The sequence below is a fragment of the Salvelinus alpinus genome, chromosome 35 (genome assembly GCF_045679555.1).
Source record: "Salvelinus alpinus chromosome 35, SLU_Salpinus.1, whole genome shotgun sequence".
In the NCBI taxonomy this organism is placed as follows: Eukaryota; Metazoa; Chordata; class Actinopteri; order Salmoniformes; family Salmonidae; genus Salvelinus; species Salvelinus alpinus.
Window position 1 is genome coordinate 513,281 of NC_092120.1, and position 19,742 is coordinate 533,022.

A 19,742-nucleotide genomic window follows, 5' to 3' on the forward strand; every position below is an offset into this window, starting at 1 on the left:
AACTGTTTTGTCTTGCTAGCTTGATAATGTTGGCCATATCTAGCTACTAGGTTTGCTAGATGGAGTTATTTTTCTGACAACGTTAGCTATTGTTCCATGTTTCATTAATTTGTGTTAATGATCAAAAGTGTTCTGTTTCAAATAATACTTCTGCATGTGACCCAACAGCCATCTTTATTTTAATTTTATTATTCAGTCTTTTCTGTGCACCTAGCATTCCACCTCATGATGAGCCATCTACATGGCAGAGCCTTAACAGAGAAGCAGAATGTCCTGCATGTTTTTAGCAAGCACTTCAAGTCTACAGATAAAACCTGTAGCCCAACCAACAGATCCACTCCACACTGCTGCTCTTCAAGCTATACCAAGAACACAGAAGCACAAAACAGCCAGACGAACAAGACTAAACGACTGAAAACACGCAAGCAGAGGAGCCAGGTAAGCAGAGGAGGATCTAATAGCAGATCCCACCAGCACCAAAGCAGCAAAGAGAAGGACCACTGTCATGGTTGCTGCCAAAGCAGCTCTCGCCCTCCTCCACGGAGAGATGCCCCATTAGCCCGCGTCTTCCCCGCTGGGCAAGAGCCCAGCATCATCACAAACAACCGTCTCATCGGCCACCATGGCCTGTTCAACCATGAGGTGAAGTCCATCGACATTGAGCGCCTGCTGAGTGAGCAGAGGAAGTTGGAGAAGCTTGGGCAGCGCGGGGGGCGAGGCAAATCTACTGCTACTCGTCCTCCCCTTCCACCCTCATCTTCCCTTCCTTTCTCCTCTCCTGGGCCTGATTCAGATGTGGGTGAAGTTGCTGTTCCTGACCATGTTGAGGAGGATCCAGATAAAGGGAGAGTAGAAAGAGTAGTAGCAAAGAGTAGTACTAAGGCCAACAAGCGTGATGAGTATAGGTCTAATTCAGAAAGCAGACTTTTTAAGTGTTCTCATGGGGATACACAAGAGGATTTCAGAAGAAAATTCACATCTATTCAGGTTTGTCTGGAGAAGAATGTAGCCAGTCACTCTAAAAGCCAGGAGTCTGGTATCACACCAGGACAGACACATCACAGCGGTCTGACATCATCAGAGGGCGGCATAGTTACCCTATCATCCACAGAGAGTCCCTCACGTGTGGTACGAAACAAGAGCAAGGGGCCCAGGCCTGTAGTCTGTGAAACACTGTTGTCACCCAGTGGAAAGAATGAAAATGAGAGACCACCTGACGCAAGGGCTGAGGTTAAGCCTGTTGTCCTTACCATGGAGCAGACCCCCAAAAACCATGGACCTATTCTCCCACACACACAGCCATTCAGGCCTAGTCCAAACATCACAGTGTCTTCCTTCCCAGCAAGAGGTGGAAGCAGTGAGAGCTCAGACAATCAGATGCAGCAAACTGTCACCAACCCTGTCAGTGTGGTAGCTGCGCGTCTGTGCAGGTCTCTGCAGCTGCCACTGCTCCGCAGGAGAAACCTGGTTGCGGAAAGTAGGGAGGTGCTGCTGCAGGCCCTACGGGAGAGGCACGGGCTCCAGCTGCAGGAGAACCTACTCAACGTGCAGCGACGTCTCAGCTTCGGTACAGGACCCACCACAACCAGGGCCGGCCTGGGGCAGAGCACAAACCTGGCCGGCATAGATGCATATGGAGGCTGGCCTGCAGGTACGGTATATAATGTGCTTGTGGTTGTGAGTGTTGGGTTGAGGACCGCAATAAGAAATGGAATCCTCTGTACTCTTGATCATATAATCATACTGTAACTAATCAGATCATATTGATTGAAATGTTGGCCTATCTGTATTATTTGTCAAATGTTTTATTGTAGCCTAACTGCATTTGGATATCGATAGTATTGTACACCACAGTGGGGACTTTGAAAATATCTTCAGTGGTGTAGTTAAGTTGAATGATTTTTCAACTATGTCTTCCTATCACAGCTCCATTGGATAGTGGTTTTGGAGACAGCATGGTGGAACATCCGTGCCTGGACTCCCAGAGGTCAGCCCCCAACAAGAGGAGGAGGAGGAAGCAGCTATGCCCCAACAGAATGACCCCTCCTCAGCCCCTCATTGGGTCGCAGAACAGCCTGGACACGGTACGAGCATAAGACATTGAACTCAGTCATCATCAGCCATATAGCGTAATAGTAAATAAAAATTGTGAATTTACATCTAATATATAATTGGTAATTGTAGGTTTCTTGTGATAGGATTTCCTAAACAAATTTGCAATAGAACGTGCTACTATAATGCTACAGTACATTTTGTTAGTGAAATTGTCACAGAATGTTCTAAATGACAGTCTTCTTTACAATACTTAGTTATACTGTATGATAACAAACCAATTGCTGCCACACTTGCTTCTCTTTAGGCTGCTGCATGGAACCCCAACCCCAGTGTGGAGCAGGTTGGGGAACTGATCGGAGAACTACTTAGGCCCGCTTCCTCCTCGCACTTCCTCATGGACCTCCAGCCCTCTGGTTCCCCCTCTCGCCACCACGTCTTTGACCCCCCTGCTGCCTCACCTTGGGCAGCTCAATCCGGTCTGCCTCAGCCCTGGGATGACGTATTCGACAGGGGAAGCATGAGAGAGTCAACCAGGGTGGATCACTTTGAGAACTGGAGGTATGACCCAGATTTGAGTTTTCTAAACCAGACAGAAACAGTGAGAGAGAGGAGCAGTGGGCCTTTCTATCATGAGAGGAGTATGCAGTGTTTCCTGCAGTATCCCACAGGGCCACCAGAGGGACACAGAGACAGACACTTGCCACAGCAGCAAGATCCATACGACATTGAAAGAAGCCATTTTGGTGGTTCTTCCTCATCCTTTTCTGCTCCTACCCACTATCCACTAGAAAGTCATCAGCTCCACCCTTTCTATCGCTTCAACCGCCGCCCCCCAACCAGCCCTGTAATCTCCAGGTCCCACCTTCCTGACATGGCCTACTATCCCCCCTCCCACATGCTGGAGAGTGGCCTGTCCCCTCCTCTGCCCCCTGTGTCCCTACCTGCTTTCCCCAGCCCTGAATGCTGGTCTTTCCCCCGGATGAGACTGTACTGATCCTCTGTGTAGTAGACATGCACAATGCTATGTTGTTGAGTATTTTCCAAATGCATACCATCAGGTCTAATTGTTTACAATTACAACTGACTTGATTTATTTATTGTTATTGAATACCATCATATGATGGGCAAAACGACAAAGTGCCATCCAGGAAATGTTGTTTGTATTATTACAGATATAAGTTAAATGTGTGAGAAAACATTACTATTTTTAAAATATGTTCTTTCATACATTTCACGTACTCTAAAACTACTTACAGCCTGGACAGTAAAAACACAATTTGCTGTAGAAAGGTAACAGCAGCAGAATGTATTTTTTATTGCATGAATACTTCTAATTGAAACATGTGCATGCAAAAACATACAGAACCACTGTAAGAGAAAATGCATTACAGAACTTATGCAGTATGTTGTTTACAGACAGCTACAGTGGACAAGTCAACTATGGCAGTACAAAATATCCATGTTTTTTTTGTGGCCAGTGGGCCTACATAAAGTATACTTTATTATTTTTGACAAGCAGAATGCTTTAGCACAGATTATCAAAGACATGAATCAGCATGAATGCATTATGCAGAGGATTGTCTGCTGTCCATGGGTAGATCCCAATTGCATATTCCTCGCCTTGTCTCCTTCTCAAAACCCATTGGATGAGAAAGCCAGAGGTCCCTTCCCTCTGACCTTTTTCTCCAATTGGTTTTGAGAAGGAGCGAGGACACGAGGAGTATACAATTGAGTGCTTTGATTGAGTGCTATAATAAGCTTCATTCATTGGGGGGGGGGGGGGGGGGCTTTTGTAACTTGCTCATGGGAGAAAAAAAAACGAATTTAATCTTGTTCTGTACTAAATAATATTGTAATATTGTTTGTACATTTAAAAGATGCAAAGGAAAATGGAAATAAGATGATCAGACATACCCTGACAAATCATGTAGCAAAGTTAATTTTAATATTCTTTAAGTATACATCTTGTTCGTAAATATCACTGTCTCAAATCAGCAATACACCGACAGATGAAACCTATTACTTAATGATAGGGTTAGAAGACACGCTGATGAAGCTCCCCTGTAAGATGGACTGAATAAAATGAACCTGTGAGTAAAATACTGTACATAGTCACTCACTGTATCTTATATTAAAATCTAATAATAGATCATTAATTTACTTGTTTTAGTTTGTGTACTACTGATTGAGACAGTGATATTTTACAACAGGAAGTATACTTATAGAATATTTAAATTCACTTTGCAACATGATTTGTCAAGGTACGTCTGATCATCTTATTTACCATTTCCATTTTGCATCTTTTAAATGTACATACAGCATTACAATATTATTAAGTACTGATCACAACAGGATTAAATTCGTTTTTTCCATGAGAGCAAATTACGAAAGCAAACAAATGATGGCTTTAGCTTATAGTAGTCAATCAAAGCATAAACAATGCTGGATTTCAAGAAAGTAGAACATCAAATACAATTTTATTTGTCACATGCGCCGAATACAACAGGTGTGCATAATTTCAGTACTTTTACTACATTGAACTTTGTTTAATATCCTGGAAACAGGCTGCTGCCAGGGCAAAGCGTGTCCTCTAACCTTACAGTGAAATGTTTATTTACAAGCCCTTACCCAACAATGCAGTTTTAAGAAGAAAAAAACATTTAAAATAAAAGTAAAAAATAATTAAAGAGCAGCAGTAAAATAACAATAGCAAGGCTATATACAGAGGGTACCGGACAGAGTCATCGCACGGAGGGCACTTTTATAAGAGATTCAGTTCCTCTCTCTGTTTCTATGTGTTCTTTTACTACATTGAACTTTGTTTAATATCCTGGAAACAGGCAAAGCGTGTCTTCTAACCCTATCATTAAGTAATAGGTTTCATCTGTCGGTGTATTGCTGATTTGAGACAGTGATATTTACGAACAAGATGTATACTTAAAGAATATTAAAATTAACTTTGCTACATGATTTGTCAGGGTATGTCTGATCATCTTATTTCCATTTTCCTTTGCATCTTTTAAATGTACAAACAATATTACAATATTATTTAGTACAGAACAAGATTAAATTCGTTTTTTTTTTTCATGAGCAAGTTACAAAAGCCCCCCCCCCCCCCCCCAAATGAATGAAGCTTATTATAGCACTCAATCAAAGCATAGACGATGCTGGATTTCAAGCAAGTAGAAATCATGGCACGGAGGGCACATTTACAAGGGATTCAGTTCCTCTCTCTGTCTTTGTATGTGTCTGTGTGTGTGCATAATTTCTGTACTTTTACTACATTGCCCTTTGTTTAATATCCAGCAATCAGACTGCTGCTAGGGCAAAATGTGTCCTATAACCCTTTCCTTAAGGCATTAAGTAATAGTTATCATCATCCGTCGGTGGCTGATTGAAGTATTCCTCCCTCCCCTCATCCTCCTCTTCAAACCTGCTGCTCCCGCTCCTCAGTGCCCCCCTCAGATGGTTCCAAAACAGTTCCTGAGCCTTGACCGGGTCTGTGCAGTCTGACCCCGGCCACTGCAGGTAGGTCTTCTTCAACATGACCTTTCTCATACGGCGGTAAGCCGACAGCTGCCTTTCAGGGATGGGTTCCAGGAAGATGAGCAGGAGCACATCCCGGAGCTCATGGAAGAGCCTGTAGCTGGCCAGCTGGATCTCCAGGGAGCACCACTCGCTGCACAGGAAGTGCCTACTAACCACGCAGATGGCCTTGCGGCTGCTGTACACGGCGGAGACTATGTTGTCCACGATGTTGTGGCCCAGCTCAAAGTCACGGTGGTGCAGGCACAGCCTGAAAGAGGCTCCTTTGCCCTGCAAGTTGGGAAGTAGCTGGTCAAGTACCCAGGGCTCGTCCGCCGAGTTATAGGAGATGAAAGCATCGTATTTGCAGTGCTCCTCTTTCTCCCTCAGCCTGTGGCAGTGTTGGCCGAACCAGGAGCGGAACACATAATAGCTATACTTCAGTTTCCAATACAGCTTGGTGTAGAGAAGTGGGATTATAGTCAGCAGTAAAAACACAGTGGTTGTGGTGGCAAAAAGGTACTCTCCCAGGTCCAGGTACCAAACATTGGTGTCAAAGTTGTAGAAGCTTTTTTGGAGTTTTTTATCTTGGCACTGTAAACTGTATAGTAAGACTAACTGGACTCTCTGGTTAGTCAACGTCCAGTTCTGCAGGTCACTGTTGATGCAGGTGCAACTAAGAGGAATGTTGCGCAGGTCCAGGTAGCGCAGTTTAGGGAGAGCCTCCAGCACATTCACATCTAAGGATTGCATTACGTTTTGGTTGAGAAGCAAGATCTGCAGCTCTGCCAGATTCCCGAAAACCTCCTTTGAGAAGGACTGGATGCCCATGTTCCTTGCACTGAGCTTGTTCAACTTCCGCAGGTTTTTGAAGACGCCCGGCTGCAGCTGCATCACCCGGCACAGGAGTTGTCCGAGGAGAGGAGAGTCGGTCAGATTGTCAAAAGTGTCTGCTGCGAGTTGTAGGGTCTTCGCATTTGGTGTGTGGTGGAAAGCAAAAGATTTGACATTGAGTATGCGATTGTAACGGTAGCTCAGATCTGTTTGATTTGGGAAAGAGGTTCTGTCTGTTGCAGGACATTAGGGAGGTGAGGTGCTTTTTCTCTGCTGTGAAGTTCTTGATTTGATCCTGGAGGCATCTTACCTTCCTCAACTTGTTGAAGAAAAGGTCCAATAAACCTCGGATTGGTGGACAGTTGGAAAGTGTGTTCTTCCGCAATGACGATATCCCATTGGTTTCCAGACGCAGCTTTTTAAAAATGTGACCTTTTTACTCAAAAGGCTGCATAACTCCATGAGCAGATTGTCAGTCTTCAACCTCATACCAGAGAAGTCTATGTTTCCAGCTCTAACATTTCTGACATTCAAAAGTTCTGGCACTGTGACATTGGTTGAACGCAAACACATGTAGTTTAGCTTCCGCAAGTCCACACCTTGGAAAGCCCTTGAAGGGAGCTGGTCATTGTAGGAGAGATCCGTGCTTCTACACCTGCATTGTTTGGGGTTTTAGGCTGGGTTTCTGTACAGCACTTTGAGATATCAGCTGATGTAAGAAGGGCTATATAAATACATTTGATTTGATATTATATGGCTGAGGAAGCCCCATTCACATAATAAAATGACCAGTTTGTTTTTACAGAGATAGAGGGTGGTGAGGGACTCTGGTAGGTCTGTATGGTTAGAATGATGGAGAGATGTTAGATAGTTATTGCACAGGTCTAGTTTTGTCAGCTTCTGTAAGTGAGTCACAGATTCTGCCTCCACAGAGAAGTTGTTCAGGTAGTTCTGCCGTAATATGATTGTAGTGCGGGGAGAAAATAAGTGGAGGGAGCATAATCAGTGAGTTATTATTTAGTGACATGTTTAGGCTCTTCAGTTGGCTCAGATTTTGGAATGCCTGGTTGTCTATGGTCTCCAGCTGGTTATTGTCAGTCTGAAGTGTCCTGAGGTTAGGAAGGTGAACAAAGGCTTTATCAGGCTTATGGATATTATAATTGTTGTGGCATAGGGTGGCAGGTCACCTATTTGCCTGGTGATGTATGCAAATACATTTTGTGTGGTTTGAGGTTGGGTCCTCAGTGCAATTCCTGAAGCTATAGCCAACTGTGATTTGGGCAATGTGAAGGACAATTACTACTGATACCAATGTTTTATTTTTTAGCCTGCCATGTTTTCTGAAGGTGTACAGCAGGAAAGGGAAAAGGCAGTGGCGTGCCGTGGGCCTGGGGCCTGGGCCTTCAGTGAGGTACTACACAGTCCCACCCGAATTAATCCACCTCTTATTACCATCATTATGATGCCATGGCTCTAGACACTATACATTTAGACAGAAACGCAGTATAACCAGGCGTTGCGTCACCTTGAAATTGACAAATTGACATTTTTGGGTAAACAGTGTTTACCCAAAAACATGACACAATCAATGAGTCTTTTCAATATTTCCCTTCACCTTTTCATTGTGCAGCTCCGTTGCCCTGCGCGCTTGTTCTTTGAACTGTAGATCCACTCCGGTGTCCCCAAAAGTTTTCAAAAGCACAATTGCTTGTAAGTGCCCAGCCGTACTTTGGTGTCTCGTTGCTGCCTTGGTTAGACAACTCAAGTTTACAAAGCCAGTGTGGCTCCAAACACCAAATCGATCACTTGCAAATAATAGGCATTCCCAGCAGTACAGTTTGCAGTGCTTCTCGGAGCCTGTGAGCCATTGACAGCGCTCGTAGTTGAAACTTTGAAAGTGGCTTTCCCGCCTGTGACAGGCTTTGTGGCGTCGGGCGACCTCTCCTTACAATGTCTAACTTTTCTTGAAAAGTTCGTCTTGAGAATGGCGTTATAATTATATCCTCGACCAAATCGATATCTTCTCCTCCTTCCGCCATTGTGGGTTGAAAAAACAGCTTAGTAGTACGCAAATTAATTTGTTTATCAAATTCAGTTTCCTAGATCTGCATAGACCTTCCCATAGGACCTGCCTCTCAATATTGGTAATCCAATCAAAAGACGTGCACGCACTACGCCTGCTAGCTGGCTCCTGTGTAACACTGGAGCCAGCTTGTTTTGTTACTAAAGCACCTTATACGACCCACCACTGCGACCTGTATGCCCTAGTCGGCTGGCCCTCGCTACATGTTCGTCGTCAGACCCACTGGCTCCAGGTCATCTACAAGGCTATGCTAGGTAAAGTGCCGCCTTATCTCAGTTCACTGGTCACGATGGCTACACCCACCCGCAACACGCGCTCCAGCAGGTGTATCTCACTGATCATCCCTAAAGCCAAAACCTCATTTGGACGCCTTTCCTTCCAGTTCTCTGCTGCCTGCGACTGGAACGAATTGCAAAAATCTCTGAAGTTGGAGACTTTTATCTCCCTCAACAACTTTAAAAATCTGCTATCCGAGCAGCTAACCGATCGCTGCAGCTGTACATAGTCCATCTGTAAACTACCCACCCAATTTACCTACCTCACCCCCCATACTGCTTTTATTTATTTACTTTTCTGCTCTTTTGCACACCAGTATCTCTTCTTGCACATGATCATCTGATGATTTATCACTCCAGTGTTAATCTGCTAAATTGTAATTATTCGATTTATTGCCTACCTCATGCCTTTTGCACACATTGTATATAGATTCTCTTTTTTTCTACCATGTTATTGACTTGTTTATTGTTTACTCCATGTGTAACTCTGTGTTGTCTGTTCACACTGCTATGCTTTATCTTGGCCAGGTCGCAGTTGCAAATGAGAACTTGTTCTCAACTAGCCTACCTGGTTAAATAAAGGTGAAATAAAAATAAATAAAAAAAATACATATTTGTGGGAAAATATATTTAAAAAAAAAATTATATTCTGATGATGTTTAGGCCAGCAGAGAAGGCCTTGCAGGCCCTGACGGCCCACCACTGGGAAAAGGTGAGTAATGTTCTACATCTAGTCTGAACTCTATCCAAGGAGAATCTTGTCCTTTAAAAGCACATTGCCATCACTTTAGATTCCAGGAAGTGTTTGCAGTGGGAAAATAAATGTGTTATTTTTGTTTCTTCAAATGAGTTGTAAACTCAGCAAAAACAGAAACGTCCTCTCACTGTCAATTGCATTTATTTTCAGCAAACTTAACGTGTAAATATTTGTATGAACATAACAAGATTCAACAACTGAGACATAAACTGAACAAGTTCCACAGACATGTGACTAACATAAATGGAATAATGTGTCCCTGTACAAAGAGCGGTCAAAATCAAAAGTAACAGTCAGTATCTGGTGTGGCCACCGAATGCATTAAATACTGCAGTGCATCTCCTCCTCATGGAAAGCACCAGATTTGACAGTTCTTGCTGTGAGATGTTACCCCACTCTTCCACCAAGGCACCTGCAAGTTCCTGGACATTTCTGGGGGGAATGGCCCTAGCCCTCACCCTCCGATCCAACAGGCCCCAGACGTGCTCAATGGGATTGAGATCCGGGATCTTCGCTGGAAATCACGCACAGAACGAGCAGTATGGGTGGTTGCATTGTCAAGCTGGATGGTCATGTCAGGATGAGCCTGCAGGAAGGGTACCACAGGAGGAGGATGTCTTCCCTGTAACGCACAGCGTTGAGATTGCCTGCAATGACAACAAGCTCAGTCCGATGATGCTGTGACACACCGCCCCAGACCATGACGGACCCTCCACCTCCAAATCGATCCCGCTCCAGAGTACAGGCCTCGGTGTAACGCTCATTCCTTCGACGATTAACACGAATCCGACCATCACCCCTGGTGAGACAAAACCGCGACTCGTCAGTAAAGAGCACTTTTTGCCAGTCCTGTCTGGTCCAGCGACGGTGGGTTTGTGCCCATAGGCGACGTTGTTGCCGGTGATGTCTGGTGAGGACTTGCCTTACAACAGGCCTACAAGCCCTCAGTCCACCCTCTCTCAGCCTATTGCAGACAGTCAGTACTGATGGAGGGATTGTGCGTTCCTGGTGTAACTCGGGCAGTTGTTGTTGCCATCCTGTACCTGTCCCGCAGGTGTGATGTTCGGATGTACCGATCCTGTGCAGGTGTTGCTACACGTGGTCTGCCACTGAGAGGATGATCAGCTGTCCGTCCTGTCTCCCTGTTGCGCGGTCTTAGGCATCTCACAGTACGGACATTGCAATTAATTGCCGTGGCCACATCTGCAGTCATCATGCCTCCTTGCTGCATGCCCAAGGCACGTTCACGCAGATGAGCAGGGACCCTGAGCATCTTTCTTTTGGTGTTTTTCAGAGTCAGTAGAAAGGCCTCTTTAGTGTCTTAAGTTTTCATAATTGTGACCTTAATTGCCTACCGTCTGTAAGCTGTCTTAACGACCGTTCCACAGGTGCATGTTCATTAATTGTTTATGGTTCATTGAACAAGCATGGAAAACAGTGTTTAAAACCTTTACAATGAAGATCTGTGAAGTTATTTTGATTTTTTTACGAATTATCTTTGAAAGACAGGGTCCTGAAAAATGGACGTTTCTTTTTTTGCTGAGTTTACTTCTGCCACTCAGGTGTGTGTAGCAGTGTGATGTTGTTCCCCTAGATTATGCAACAAGTTGCACACAAGGACCAATTCAAATAGGCCAGGTCAAGAGGGGATGTCAACAATTTGATAATAATAATAATAATTCAGTGTGTTTTTAAAAATGTCCTTACAGCTGCATAGCTAATGTTATTTTTTGGTGTACAAACACTTTTTTATATCAATATTGTACATACACGTGATTGTAAAAGTTTTGTATATTTTGGTTTGGCCCATCGCGGGTTATCTGTTTTTCCGTACCCCCTTATTGTTCTCTTTTGCCTGACCTTGGGCTAGCAAGGTATGTTGTCCTTGGCTCCGAAACTGTTCAATATAAAACCGTGGTAATGTTACACAATAAGCTGTTATGCAACCATAAGTTTGTTACAATGTGGACAATATAAAGATTTATGTTAACAAGTTTCACCGAGCTCACTAACTAGGGTATCTATTGTAACTTGTGAGTACTTGGGACAGTGTTTGAGTGAGTGTCCATGTGCTTGCGCAGGTGCCTGAGAGCTGTGACTGCGCCAAGGGCTAAAATATTGTGTGTTGTCTCTTCATGTGCAGGTATGTCTTTTATTTTGTCTGAATTATGTTCTATATCATTTTACTGGTATTGTATGGTGTGCTGTTGTGCACTGAATGTGTGCACGCAGCACCTGTTATTTCTTTTTGGCGCTCTCTTTTGCCTGACCTTCGGCTAGCAAGGTGCCTGAGACCTGTGGCTGCGCCAAGGGATAAAATATTGTGTGTTGTCTCTTCGTGTGCAGGGCAAATAAAAATAATCCAACCAGCAGACCTCCAGTTGTGGCAGTGTCCTAATTAAAAGTACACAACGCAGAACGAACTACGAACACACGAACAACGCAGAACGTGTTTGTGTGTTTTAATGATGCATGTACAAGCCAAGGTTTGTGTTGTGTACACTCTCTTAAAAAATACATAGACTGGGTGATGATAATCAAGACCAGCAGTTCTGTACATCTAATGCATCTAATGAGCGATTGCCATTAACAGACCCAAACGGCCCCATCCAAAATCAGAAATTGAACAAATTATCAGGGCAGCATCACTACTGACAGGGCATTTTGGGGGGCCTTTTAAGGGAGATTTGGTTGGGGGGCCACCCACATCGTGGCAAAAACGTTTTAGGGGTCCCCCTCTTGATGGTTGATAGACAAATGTAAGTTTGAAAGTTTATTTACTGCAATTCTACACATTTTGCCATGGGGCGAAGATAATTGTTTTGACATTTTGTAGCAAAATTCATGCAATTTTCCCATGGAACAGAGAAAAAAAATCTGTTTTAAAGGTAATTTCATGCAATTCTACCCATTTTGTCATGGGGTGGAGAGACATATTTGCTGTTTTAAAGAGAATTTCCTTTCAATTCTACACATTTTGCCATGACTTATGCCATGTTAATATGATATCTGAGTGAGAATGACAAAAACTATATGGGGTCTCCCTGGCTATTGACATTTGTGTGGTAGCTGTCAAGAAAACAATCATCTTCACAATTAAATCTCATACTACCCACTGAGGTCATTTTGACCAGGAGGCATATTTTTTATCACAGCCCAAAGGGGGTTTATTCAAATTATCAAAATGTTCATGACTTTGTCAATCGATTAGGCCTACTTCTAGGATGCCTTTTAAATTCAGAAAGGATGTTTGCAAAATGTTCTTTTGACACCTTTCTGTTTTCTCAATGACATTAAAATCAGCATTGGAAAAAGGCACAAGTTTAAATTTGTTCAGCCTGAGCGAGTCTGACCACAAGTTGGAGACCACTATGATGACACACCAAATGGGTTTGATGGATTGCGGGAAAAGAGCAGGAATAGGCTTGCAGGCTACAGTCCAAGCTATTGTAATGGTGTGACTGCTGTTGGTGTCCAAAGATGATCCAACTTGAATAAACGCTTGGAGGTAAAGACGACAGCAGTGGTGTAGCCACGGGCGATACGGATATTGCTTATTGATATCTACATAGCGCATTGATGTGAATCACACTTCTGCTCTCATTTAGCTTTTTGCACTTTACAGATTGTGGTTGTTGTGGATGGCTTTTCACAAATTTAGACTATATGTGTATTTTAACACAATAATGGTTGAATTGAAGAAGTTTAAGCTGACTATCAAGAATTGTTTTGTTTCAAACAATGTTTTTGCGACCAGTGACAGTCAGTGAAAAATGCAACTGCTCTTACAGCAGCTGCCTAGTGCGGATCCCAGCCTTTGGAAAACAAGTTCCTGATGTTGTGCTCCATACTGTCAAAAATAACTTTAATTTAAGAAGACCACGAGTGGGGCTTTTATTGCTTAATCTAGAGTAAATTGTGCTGATTTTTTTATTTTTATGTAAAAACATGTCATAGGCCTACATTGTAAAAACAGCCTGCAAGCCTATTCCTGCTCTTTTCCCGCAATCCATCAAACCCATTTGGTGTGTCATCATAGTGGTCTCCAACTTGTGGTCAGACTCGCTCAGGCTGAACAAATTTAAACTTGTGCCTTTTTCCAATGCTGATTTTAATGTCATTGAGAAAACAGAAAAGTAGTTTACCTAAGCTGAGCTCTGGTGTTTGGAGGTTGTTTGAATGGTAAGTGTTAGGATACAGAGAAAGCGTTTTAGAAAATGAATTGAACTACTCTGAATCACCCAAAGTGGTTCTTCAACCTGAGTGTTGGTGCTTTTAAGAGTGTAGTTGTGACAACACTTTTTGTGTTTCTGTGTATGTAAAAATCAGCATCAAAACAAAAAGAATGCTTTGGCATACTGTGTCACTCATATAATCAAATGGTGAAATACAAATAGTTTACAGCTAACTATTGATTGTTTACTGATTTTTTATAAATATTCTACACAAAAAAAATCTAAAAAGATTTAGATACAGAGCTGTTATATTTTCCCACAGTTTTCACAAATATGTTAACACTTTAAGGACACTGGGAACTAAAACATTTTCCAATTGTAGTCTAAGAGCGTCTGCTAAATGACTTAAATGTAATGTAAATGTAATTACTATATAGGCTACAGTTGGCAGGCCCATTGTGAGATTATAAACTATGTTACAATCAAAAATATAGGTGATATGTGAATTTAGAAATGTGGTTTATTGCCTCTGTACTGGGACTTAGCCTGTTTGATTGCCTTGCGGAGAGAATAGCTACACTGTTTGTATTCGGTCATGCTTCCGGTCACCTTGCCCTGGTTAAAAGCAGTGGTTCGCGCTTTCAGTTTCACGCGAATGCTGCCGTCAATCCACGGTTTCTGGTTTGGGAATGTTTTAATCGTTGCTGTGGGTACGACATCGTCAATGCACTTCCTAATGAACTCGCTCACCGAATCAGCATATTCGTCAATATTGTTGTTGGACGCGATGCGGAACATATTCCAATCCGCGTGATCGAAGCAGTCTTGAAGCGTGGATTCAGATTGGTCGGACCAGCGTTGAACAGACCTGAGCGCGGGAGCTTGTTGTTTGAGTTTCTGTTTGTAGGCTGGAATCAACAAAATGGAGTCGTGGTCAGCTTTTCCGAAAGGGGGGCGGGGGAGGGCCTTATATGCGTCGCGGAAATTAGTATAACAATGATCTAGGGTTTTTCCAGCCCTGGTAGCACAATCGATATGCTGATAGAATTTAGGGAGTTTTGTTTTTAGATTAGCCTTGTTAAAATCCCCAGCTACGATGAATGCAGCCTCAGGGTGTGTGGTTTCCAGTTTACAAAGAGTCAGATAAAGTTCGTTCAGGGCCATCGATGTGTCTGCTTGGGGGGGAATATATATGGCTGTGATTATGATTGAAGAGAATTCCCTTGGTAGATAATGCGGTCGACATTTGATTGTGAGGAGTTCTAGATCAGGTGAACAGAATGACTTGAGTTCCTGTGTGTTGTTATGATGATCACACCACTTCTCGTTAATCATAAGGCATACCCCCCCGCCCCTCTTCTTACCGGAAAGATGTTTGTTTCTGTCGGCGCGATGCATGAAGAAACCAGCTGGCTGCACCGACTCCGTTAGCGTCCCTTGAGTTAGCCATGTTTCCGTGAAGCAGAGCACGTTGCAATCCCTGATGTCTCTCTGGAATGCTACCCGTGCTCGGATTTCATCAACCTTATTGTCAAGAGACTGGACATTGGCGAGTAGTATGCTAGGGAGTGGAGCGCGATGTGCCCGTCTCCGAAGCCTGACCACGAGACCGCCTCGTTTGCCCCTTTTTCGGCGTCGCACAGGGTCGCCGGCTGGGATCAGATCCATTGTATTGGGTGGAAGGCAAAACACTGGATCCGTTTCGGGAAAGTCATATTCCTGGTAGGAACGATGATGAGTTGACGTTAATCGTATATTCAGTAGTTCCTCCCGACTGTATGTAATGAAACCTAAGATTACCTGGGGTACCGATGTAAGAAATAACACATAAAAAAACAAAATACTGCATATTTTCCAAGGAACGCGAAGCGAGGCGGCCATCTCTTTTCGGCGCCGAAAAGGGTAGCATTCCAGAGAGACATCAGGGATTGCAACGTGCTCTGCTTCACGGAAACATGGCTAACTCAAGGGACGCTAACGGAGTCGGTGCAGCCAGCTGGTTTCTTCATGCATCGCGCCGACAGAAACAAACATCTTTCCGGTAAGAAGAGGGGCGGGGGGGTATGCCTTATGATTAACGAGAAGTGGTGTGATCATCATAACAACACACAGGAACTCAAGTCATTCTGTTCACCTGATCTAGAACTCCTCACAATCAAATGTCGACCGCATTATCTACCAAGGGAATTCTCTTCAATCATAATCACAGCCGTATATATTCCCCCCCAAGCAGACACATCGATGGCCCTGAACGAACTTTATCTGACTCTTTGTAAACTGGAAACCACACACCCTGAGGCTGCATTCATCGTAGCTGGGGATTTTAACAAGGCTAATCTAAAAACAAAACTCCCTAAATTCTATCAGCATATCGATTGTGCTACCAGGGCTGGAAAAACCCTAGATCATTGTTATACTAATTTCCGCGACGCATATAAGGCCCTCCCCCGCCCCCCTTTCGGAAAAGCTGACCACGACTCCATTTTGTTGATTCCAGCCTACAAACAGAAACTCAAACAACAAGCTCCCGCGCTCAGGTCTGTTCAACGCTGGTCCGACCAATCTGAATCCACGCTTCAAGACTGCTTCGATCACGCGGATTGGAATATGTTCCGCATCGCGTCCAACAACAATATTGACGAATATGCTGATTCGGTGAGCGAGTTCATTAGGAAGTGCATTGACGATGTCGTACCCACAGCAACGATTAAAACATTCCCAAACCAGAAACCGTGGATTGACGGCAGCATTCGCGTGAAACTGAAAGCGCGAACCACTGCTTTTAACCAGGGCAAGGTGACCGGAAGCATGACCGAATACAAACAGTGTAGCTATTCTCTCCGCAAGGCAATCAAACAGGCTAAGTCCCAGTACAGAGACAAAATCGAGTCGCAATTCAACAGCTCAGACACAAGAGGTATGTGGCAGGGTCTACAGTCAATCACGGATTACAAAAAGAAAACCAGCCCCGTCGCGGACCAGGATGTCTTGCTCCCAGACAGGCTAAACAACTTTTTTGCCCGCTTTGAGGACAATACAGTGCCACTGACACGGCCCCCTACCAAAACCTGCGGGCTCTCCTTCACTGCAGCCGAGGTGAGTAAAACATTTAAACGTGTTAACCCTCGCAAGGCTGCAGGCCCAGACGGCATTCCCAGCCGCGTCCTCAGAGCATGCGCAGACCAGCTGGCTGGTGTGTTTACGGACATATTCAATCAATCCTTATCCCAGTCTGCTGTTCCCACATGCTTCAAGAGGGCCACCATTGTTCCTGTTCCCAAGAAAGCTAAGGTAACTGAGCTAAACGACTACCGCCCCGTAGCACTCACTTCCGTCATCATGAAGTGCTTTGAGAGACTAGTCGAGGACCATATCACCTCCACCCTACCGGACACCCTAGACCCACTCCAATTTGCTTACCGACCCAATAGGTCCACAGACGACGCAATCGCAACCACACTGCACACTGCCCTAACCCATCTGGACAAGAGGAATACCCATGTGAGAATGCTGTTCATCGATTACAGCTCAGCATTTAACACCATAGTACCCTCCAAACTCGTCATCAAGCTCGAGACCCTGGGTCTCGACCCCGCCCTGTGCAACTGGGTCCTGGACTTCCTGACGGGCCGCCCCCAGGTGGTGAGGGTAGGTAACAACATCTCCACCCCGCTGATCCTCAACACTGGGGCCCCACAAGGGTGCGTTCTGAGCCCTCTCCTGTACTCCCTGTTCACCCACGACTGCGTGGCCATGCACGCCTCCAACTCAATCATCAAGTTTGCGGATGACACTACAGTGGTAGGCTTGATTACCAACAACGACGAGACGGCCTACAGGGAGGAGGTGAGGGCCCTCGGAGTGTGGTGTCAGGAAAATAACCTCACACTCAACGTCAACAAAACAAAGGAGATGATTGTGGACTTCAGGAAACAGCAGAGGGAGCACCCCCCTATCCACATCGACGGGTCAATAGTGGAGAAGGTGGAAAGTTTTAAGTTCCTCGGTGTACACATCACGGACAAACTGAATTGGTCCACCCACACAGACAGCGTTGTGAAGAAGGCGCAGCAGCGCCTCTTCAACCTCAGGAGGCTGAAGAAATTCGGCTTGTCACCAAAAACACTCACAAACTTCTACAGATGCACAATCGAGAGCATCCTGTCGGGCTGTATCACCGCCTGGTACGGCAACTGCTCCGCCCATAACCGTAAGGCTCTCCAGAGGGTAGTGAGGTCTGCAGAACGCATCACCGGGGGCAAACTACCTGCCCTCCAGGACACCTACACCACCCGATGTCACAGGAAGGCCATAAAGATCATCAAGGACAACAACCACCCAAGCCACTGCCTGTTCACCCCGCTATCATCCAGAAGGCGAGGTCAGTACAGGTGCATCAAAGCAGGGACCGAGAGACTGAAAAACAGCTTCTATCTCAAGGCCATCAGACTGTTAAACAGCCACCACTAACATTTAGCGGCCGCTGCCAACATACTGACTCAACTCCAGCCACTTTAAAAATGGGAATTGATGGAAATTATGTAAAAATGTACCACTAGCCACTTTAAACAATGCCACTTAATATAATGTTTACATACCCTACATTACCCATCTCATATGTATATACTGTACTCTATATCATCTACTGCATCTTGCCATCTTTATGTAATACATGTACCACTAGCCACTTTAAACTATGCCACTTTATGTTTACATACCCTACAGTACTCATCTCATATGTATATACCGTACTCTATACCATCTACTGCATCTGCCATGCCGTTCTGTACCACCACTCATTCATATATCTTTATGTACATATTCTTTATCCCTTTACACTTGTGGGTGTGTGTAAGGTAGTAGTTGTGGAATTGTTAGGTTAGATTACTTGTTGGTTATTACTGCATTGTCGGAACTAGAAGCACAAGCATTTCGCTACACTCGCATTAACATCTGCTAACCATGTGTATGTGACTAATAAAATTTGATTTGATTTGATTTGATATCCTGCTCCTACAGAGTGGGGTCACAGCCATTATTAACTGAAATTGGGATTATGTGCCTTGCTCAAGGACACAACCATTTTTATGCACCAGGATGCAAACCATACACCTTTCGGCTACTGGACCATCTTTCTAACTTCAATGCTATTATCCACCCCAAATGTGTAGAGAAGGGCGCAATTATGATGAGGAAGTGAGACATGCCACTCCCTCATTTTATTTCTGGTTCTATTGAAGTCTATGAGCTAAGCCAAAGAGGAGGATAGAGGCCTCTAGTGGCCAAAAGGCAGTTTAGCATGAGCAGTGCCATCAAAAGCAGTGTGTGGATAAAACCACTGGGGAAGCCAAGCTAGAAAAAAATCTATATCACAACCTGTGTGTTTGTTTGCCCTATAACCCGCTAGTTCATATGCCTTTCCACTGTGATATATAGGCCTAAGGCCGAGACAATAAGGAGACACAGTGGCAGAATAAGTTAAACCACACCATTGTTTCATCACAAAACCGGAGAGCAACATCTGTCGGTGAAGTCCACAAAGCATATTGCATTTAACAAACCGTTACATGACCTACAGCATGGTCAAGCAAGTTAATGTTTCTGACATTTTCAGACTGCTAAACAACTATTGATTTAAAACCCTCAGAGAGTTACCGCAAGTCGCAAAGGAGCTGCCTACATTATTCCAGCGCCATATTAACTTCAACATTTCAACATCATCAAATCACCTACAGTATGCTTAGTCTAATACAGTGACAACTAAAAGATGGGGGGGTGCAAGTAGAAAAAACATGTTGACTTATCCTACTGGTAGAGACACGCCAATGCCATCCTCCTCTCTTTCATGTTGACGAAACGGTCTATGACTTTGTCATACAGTACACGCTTTTAGTTTTTGTTGTCTTAGGCTACCTAGCTAAAATGCTTGATCGCTAGCCTAACTTCCTTTCATGATCAACAATGAGCTAGCTAGTCAACATTATCCTAGTACATCTAGCTAGCCTACATGTTGAACTTCCATCCTCTCAGGCCAGGGG

The 19,742-nt window shown here is 44.2% G+C and overlaps 2 protein-coding genes, 1 long non-coding RNA gene and 1 pseudogene across 3 annotated transcripts in view; 1 reads left to right on the forward strand and 3 right to left on the reverse strand.

Moving 5' to 3' along the window:
* LOC139564397 (uncharacterized) overlaps positions 1–19,742 on the reverse strand; it is a 418,006-nt gene that overhangs the window by 133,336 nt on the left and 264,928 nt on the right. The window lies entirely within an intron of this gene.
* prr19 (proline rich 19) lies at positions 94–3,192 on the forward strand. Its single transcript, XM_071383427.1, has 3 exons — positions 94–1,651; positions 1,927–2,084; positions 2,360–3,192. The coding sequence occupies exons 1-3, from the start codon at positions 226–228 to the stop codon at positions 3,047–3,049; spliced, it is 2,274 nt and encodes a 757-aa protein (XP_071239528.1). The 5' UTR covers positions 94–225; the 3' UTR covers positions 3,050–3,192.
* Positions 5,259–6,521, reverse strand: LOC139564500 (toll-like receptor 13). Its single transcript, XM_071384074.1, has one exon. The coding sequence runs from the start codon at positions 6,472–6,474 to the stop codon at positions 5,407–5,409; it is 1,068 nt and encodes a 355-aa protein (XP_071240175.1). The 5' UTR covers positions 6,475–6,521; the 3' UTR covers positions 5,259–5,406.
* Positions 7,120–10,802, reverse strand: LOC139564062 (phospholipase A2 inhibitor beta-like; annotated as a pseudogene).

What these genes read in the sequence shown, in the direction of transcription:
- prr19 (XM_071383427.1), top strand. Translation starts at nt 226, where the DNA reads ATGATGAGCCATCTACATGGCAGAGCCTTAACAGAGAAGCAGAATGTC. An exon ending in ATATGGAGGCTGGCCTGCAG is followed by an intron (nt 1,652 to 1,926) that starts GTACGGTATATA and finishes TTCCTATCACAG; the next exon opens with CTCCATTGGATAGTGGTTTT. An exon ending in CGCAGAACAGCCTGGACACG is followed by an intron (nt 2,085 to 2,359) that starts GTACGAGCATAA and finishes GCTTCTCTTTAG; the next exon opens with GCTGCTGCATGGAACCCCAA.
- LOC139564500 (XM_071384074.1), bottom strand. Translation starts at nt 6,474, where the DNA reads ATGCAGCTGCAGCCGGGCGTCTTCAAAAACCTGCGGAAGTTGAACAAG.